General features: G+C 56.7%; 1 protein-coding gene across 1 annotated transcript in view; it reads left to right on the top strand.

Moving 5' to 3' along the window:
* NSD2 (nuclear receptor binding SET domain protein 2) overlaps positions 1–6,375 on the top strand; it is a 49,023-nt gene that overhangs the window by 23,636 nt on the left and 19,012 nt on the right. The window contains exons 9-11 of the mRNA XM_029952622.1: positions 859–980; positions 1,611–1,699; positions 3,607–3,820. Of these exons, the coding sequence (XP_029808482.1) occupies positions 859–980; positions 1,611–1,699; positions 3,607–3,820 (425 nt within the window). The remainder of the gene's footprint in view (positions 1–858; positions 981–1,610; positions 1,700–3,606; positions 3,821–6,375) is intronic.

Genomic DNA, 6,375 nt, shown 5'->3' with positions numbered 1-6,375 from the left:
GCCCCGCGTCCGCGGCGGCCCGTCTGGGCGCCCCCGGCTGGCGGCTAGCGGGCGGCGGGGCTCCAGGTGAACTAAACGTTATTGAAACCAGCAGTATCCAGGTCTCCAACTTGGTGGTGCCAATTGTTGCTATAAATTCTACACTTTTTAGGATTTGATCCTTCACTTACTAATAAAAGTCGTGACTGGGTATTTCCGTTTTACACGTTGAAGAAACCAGCTTCAAGGGCTCGTGAAGAGTACCTGTGGAGACTTTCTCGTTATCTTTTTAAGTATCTGTCTGGTAGTTTGTTACAGGGAGTTTACCGTGTCCAGTTCTTAACTAGAAAGGGAAACAATGTTCAGGGGAGGCGTCAGGGGTGGAAGTGGATTCGTCTCCCTTATTTTGTGTGAGGTGCTGTGCTGGTTTAAAAAACAATCAGTCACGTAGACTATTAAAATCCTTTATGAGCGGTTTGAACATTGAGTGGATGTTTGACGACACGGAGGGGTGGAGTGTTATTTTTAAGAGCGATGTGATGTTGCGCTTATAGTTGAGACTTTGTTTCAGAGGTGTGTCCTGGACTCGTCACGGGAAGTGGGGTGTGGCATGTGCTCCGGAGGGAAGGGGCAGGGGGTGGGCGGCCCCAGGCCGATGGGCTCGGGGGCCGGGCAGGGGCCCCGGGGCTCCCTGTGCAGCTTGCCTTTGTTTACGGTGAGGTTTCTTCACAGTAAAACATTAAGCCTTTAATATCACAAAGCAGCCCAGAAAATTTATTGTTAGAACGTCGTTCATTAGAGGAGTGATTTTTAAAGCAGTTAAGAGATTGAGGATTTAAGATTTCAAATTTTACTTTATGAACGAAAATTGTTTTACAGCAACGAAACACCTGTCTGACGCATGCAAACCCCTGAAGAAGCGCAACCGGGCGTCTGCAGCGGCGGCGTCCACTCCTTTTAGCAAAAGTTCGTCTCCTTCTGCGTCCTTAACTGAGAATGAGGTAAAATAATAGTAATAGTGTTAACTGTGGCGTTGACGTGAAGGCCATTTAGTTCCCCAGGTTGCAGTGTAAGTCCTCCCTAACCAGCGTGTAACACGGGTGTTCTCCACGAGCGTGGGTGAGTTGTAGATTCTTTGAACTCTGTGCACGTCAGGAAACGGAGACAGCGGCGACGTTCGTCTGTTCGAGCACCACAGATGCACACACGTGCACACGGTGTGTGTTTATACATACATGCTTACACATACGTGTTTATACATGAACATATGTGCATATGCTTCGGTCTGGATGTAGTTTAATTGTTCTTGAATCTGTCTCTAAAACGTGGTGTTCGATACTGCCCTCACATTGTAGTCTTGCACGCCACCGCAAGCCCGCTCTGGCCGCAGCACGACACGCTGTGTCCCTCCAGTGACCCTGGTCACTGTGTGTTCACCGCAGGCGGCAAGAAGGGGGACTTGCCTGCCAGGGCGGATTTCAGCGGCTCCTGGACCTGGGCTCACGGAGGAATGTCCTCACGCGGCCCCTGGTTTTGGCCCTTTAAATTCCAGTGTGTTCTTTAGGTGCTGAGTGCTGCGGTGAGTCAGAACTGCCACGGTAATGCGGCTCCTCTGTTTTCTGGATTTGCAGAGCACACAGAAGCAGAGTGACAGCTCTGCCAGGCTGTCCCCACCCCTGTGTCATGGCATCTGGACTTCGCCAGCAAATCCAAAGGCTTTGCCACTCTAAACCCAGACCAAAACAGCCTCAGCTGCAAGCGTAGCACTTTTGGTCCAGAGGGAGTTCTGGATTCCTGATTTTAGTGACTACCCAAGGAGCTTCTATTCAAGTTTTAATTCTTTGTTGTTTTGTTTCCTGGGAGGCCTGCTTTTAGAGCGTTTATGAGGACATGCTAACTTTGGGCGCTTTGGGACCAGCTAGCAGCCCCTCACCCTGTTGGGTGGGAAGGTGGCCCCTGTGGCCTGGACACTGCCACAGTCACTGTCTCTCCGCCTTGGCTGCTTCCTCCCCGGCGATGAGGGGCTCCCCCCGCGAGGTGCCTCTGGGGGCCAGGGCAGCGGGCGGGCCGAGGGTGCGGGCAGTAGTGGTGGGGGCCGCCGGCGTGCGGGGCCGGCGCCGCCTCACCGGGTGGCGTGCGCAGGGCACTGGGCCTCTCTGCTGTCGGGCACGGTCATGAGAGTGCGGTGGGCCCTCGCCGACGTGCCGGGGGGCTCATCGAGACGTGGAGAAGACACCTTCAATACAGACTTTCCCCCTTTTTCCTTTTTTTTTGTCTCAATTATGATTAGTACCCTAAGAATTTTTTTTAAAGGAGGACTCCCATTCTGAAGAAAATACTAAAAATAAAGAAGTTTCAGGTCCATAGATCCTTTCATTTAAAGTCAGCTTTTTTTGTGTGTAAAAAGACCTTTATTGAGTTTCTCCTCTCCTCTCATTCTGGTCCACCATTCGGTTGCGTGTTTACTTACACAATTGTCAGGTCCAGTTGAGGCTGCTGGGGTCTTTTCTGTCGTTCCTGGTCAGAAGCTGCCCCGGTCAGAGGCCTGGGTTCGGGGTGCCCTGGGTCAGGGCGGGCACGGGGGGGGGGGGGGTCGCGTGCCCTGGGCCTGGTGGCCTGACCCTCACTGTCACCGGGAGGAGTGTGACCTTCCCAGGTTGGACGTTTGTTCTGAACTTGGGGAGACTTAGATGAAGCATTTTATAATCAGTAGACTTAACTGATTCTTAATTCTTTAGAACTTTAGAAGTGGTCAGTTTATTAAATATGTTTCTGTTCTACCTTAAATACAGGAAAATCTTATACCTTCCAGCATTTTGAAGGTGATACATAGATCCCATAGTGTGTGTTCAGTTCCTTATATAACAACGTTAAATTTCCAGCCTCTTCTGTGTGGCTCATAGAAATCTTCCGTTAGAGCTAATTTTTACAGGATTACGTTGTTCATTAAAACCACTTCAGGTGAACGGAAAGCCTTGTCTGTCGTGTGTGGCGCCGGGACCCGCGGCCCGCGTCCGCAGTGCCCCCTGGCGGCCCCCGGGGCCCCTTCCTCGGGCCACGTGCCCGCCGTCCATTGCATGGTTCTGCTTCCGATTTGCTCACCCTTGATTGGAATAAGGGTTTTTCACAGAGTTGATATTTGAAGGTATCTGAGGTCACCCGTGGTTTAAGTTCTCGGAAGGGGTGACCGTGAGAAGCTCAGTGTCTGTTGGCGTGGCCGGCCCCGGCCCCCCTCCGCCCTGAGGAAGGGACTCGACGGAGGCCGAGCGCCTGCGTGACCAGGCCTGCGAGGGGGGTGGTGATTTCCGTGTCCTGTAACTTGGTTTCTTATTCCCTTAGTAGAGCCAGTTCTTATTTTTTTCGCCTTCACTGGTAACAGCTTTTGTGGGAGCCGCAGCAGCCCAGTCGGATGTGAACTCAGTGTAGCCTCCCGGACGCCTGCTGCAGGCGGCGCGCCCTCGCGCACTCGGTGCCGCTCGCGCCCCAGTCCTTTTGTGGAAGATGTGTGAGAGTCTGTTTTTACTGGTATTGATAACACACACAGTGAAGAAAACCGATAACAATTTTAAGACCAAGGTAAGATTCCCAGTCAAGGCCATCTCCCTGACCACGCTCCCCCCACGGTAGGCACACACTCCTGCTGCAGCAGTCCGCGTCGGGCCGCCCTGGGCCCGCGACGGGACACCGCGCCCAGGGGCTGGCCTTGCTGGCGGCCGCGCGCATCCTCCGGCTCGTGACTCGTGAGTCTGTCCTGAGCAGTGCCGGCGTCCGCACCGTCGGAAACCGAGGGAGCGGCTCGCGGTGGGAGGAGTCCTCGCCAGCTCTTCCCGGCGCCCGTGGAGTGCGCTCAGCCCTGTAGACACGACCCTGGTCTCCAACACTGGAGGCCGGGGGGCTTTCGAGCCTGTCCTTTTTTACTAAGCAGTTTTACTACGACGATAGATACAGTAAGTTTGTAGGAAAAAAATCTCATTTTCAGTATCACATGAGCCATTTAACTCTCCTCTTTGGATTCAGTGCCGGTACTTGGGGATGCCTCGATCAGATTATTTACAACCACAGCCTCATGGGTCGTTTTTGTAGGACATCAGCGGTCACATTAAATGTCTGAGTGTCGGGTGACACCCGCTGCCACACCCCAGGGTGTCCGCATGCCTGCCTGGAGGGGTGCGGGCCACACTCAGCTCGCGGAGGCGGGACCACGGCTCACGGTCGTTCAGGCACGCTCTTCAGACGTGCCCCACCTCGAACGGAGGTTTCTGCCTAATACTCGCGTTCTAAACCGTTACGGACTGTAACGCACGTAAAGCACTTGGGGTGCCTTGCCTTGCAAGGACTCAGTGGTTCGCTATTGTGACAGGAATGGTTATAACAGTAAAAATAATGAAATCACCATCATTCCATTTTTACCCAAAAGTATAAATTTGCTCTGGCATAGAGAGCCCTCCTCCTGACCGCACTGTGCACATAGGGGTGCAGTGGCAGACGCGGGGTCTGAGGGGCACTGCAGGGCGCGTGGCTCTGCTCGGAGGCAGCGGGAGGCCCGGACAGGAGTGAGTGCAGGGTTAGCAGAAAACTACTTGTTACATTTAAAAGCATGAAGAAAGGTCGGGTAGAAAGTGGCCCGGTTCAGGAAACGATCGCAAGTCAGGTCGAGCCCATTTGAAACCACAGCACGATGACTTTTGATTGGGTGGCTGGCCGGGGCCACCAGAAGTCAGCCAGAGACCGGGACCTGCCTTCCCGTGAAGGCTGCCGGGCTGATGGAGCCGTACTCCGCTGAGCAGTGTCAGCCGTGGGCACGGGAGCGCGTGGGGCGGGCATGGGGGTCCCGCGGTGTCCCTCCACTGGGGGGCATCGCCCTCCGCCCCCTCCCCCACCCTGGGGGTATCGGGAAGGTGGCAGGGCAGAGGCAGGCGTGTCCAGCTCCTCCAGGAGGCGGACAGGCCCACGTGGGGCAGAGCCGTCTGCTCCAGACGCAGCAGTGGTCTTGCTGGGGACGCCCCCCCTGCGGCTTCCTGAAGGGGAGCGGAGAGCAGAGTGTGGGGGACGAGGAGGCTGGCCTGCCGAGAGGGCGCAGTTCAGCTGCTAGTGTCACATAAAGTCCCTTGTCTCGTGACGCGGTCAGGACACGGCGGGTGCGCTCGAGTGTTGCCGCTGGAAGCGCTCCTTGCGAGATGGCCTGTGCTCGCACGTAGGGCCGGCGCACAGCCCTAACTTCAGCGTTTGCGCCCGGTGAGGGGGGGCGGCAGGAGCTCTGCTCTACACGCGAGGCACTCGCAGGGGTGAAAACTTGTCTGAGGGCATGAAAGCTTAGGTCGCGGCGGTTCGGAAACGGAGAGTTCCGTTATGCCAGCGTCCCCATTGAGTGTGCGCACCCGTCGGCAGTAGATGCACCTGGCGGGCGCATCCCATGTGGGCCTCGCTTCAGAGTTAATGTGAGAGTTAGATGTCCGCCTCTGGCCGTGACCGATTTGGGTGCATTTTGTGTCCGATCCGTCACTGTCTCTCAACTGTGAAAATGACCCGTTTTTAAGAGGAAGCTCCTACCACCAACACGAAACCCAGGCCGGGTCCCGTGACCGGAGCTCGCGAGGTGCATAGCCCGCCTCGTGGGGGACCGCTGCGGGTTCCCCTGGCTTCGCTTGCGTCTGAGGGCCAGGTTTTCGCTGCAAGGTCATGCCCAAGCACGGAGGGGTGAAGACGAAGTTTCAGGGCGTGGCCGTGACAGGACGCTCTGGGGCCGGGTGAGACCCGGACTGTGAGCGCCGCGGTCGGGGCTCCTGTGGCCTCTCCGGCCCCGGCCTGCGTGCCCGAGGCTTGGCGCCAGAAGTGTGCGCTGAAGGCCCGCACTTGCCAGGGGCGGCGACGTGGACACCCCGTGAGGGTGTCTCGGCAGCGTCCCCAAAAAGAATAAAACTGAGATTGTAAAAAACAAACAAGAAAATGAACCCGTGTATGGGTGTAAAATGTAAATGATAAAGAAGTGCCCTGAAAGAGGGGTCCTGGCCGAAGACTGACATGAGTCCTGTGGGGCCTGCCGCGGGGGCAGCGAGCTGTGGCTTTGTGCGCTGTTGCGTCATGGTCTGAGGGGTTTCAAGTCCTGCGTCCATTCCATCCGGTGCAGCAGAAAGGGGCGGCTCGGTGACCTAGCGGCCCCGCGCGCGGCCAGGCTGGCGAGGGGGCTGGGCTCCGGTCGGGAAGGGCAGACGCCAGCACTTGGGCAGGTTTGCTGGGCTCCTTTCTCGCTTGATTTCTGACCTAACGCTTCTCGACCGTGTCTGGGCCCGTTAGGTCGTCAAGCCCCCTGGCAGGGGGCTCTGGCCGGGCAGACTCCCGCGCCGAGCCGGGGGGGGGGGGGGGGGGGGGGGGGGGGGGGGGGGGGGGGGGGGGGGG

The sequence above is a fragment of the Suricata suricatta genome, chromosome 1 (assembly GCF_006229205.1).
Source record: "Suricata suricatta isolate VVHF042 chromosome 1, meerkat_22Aug2017_6uvM2_HiC, whole genome shotgun sequence".
NCBI lineage: Eukaryota > Metazoa > Chordata > Mammalia > Carnivora > Herpestidae > Suricata > Suricata suricatta.
Note: the sequence above shows the minus strand (reverse complement) of the source record. Positions and strands in the feature narration are given on the sequence as shown.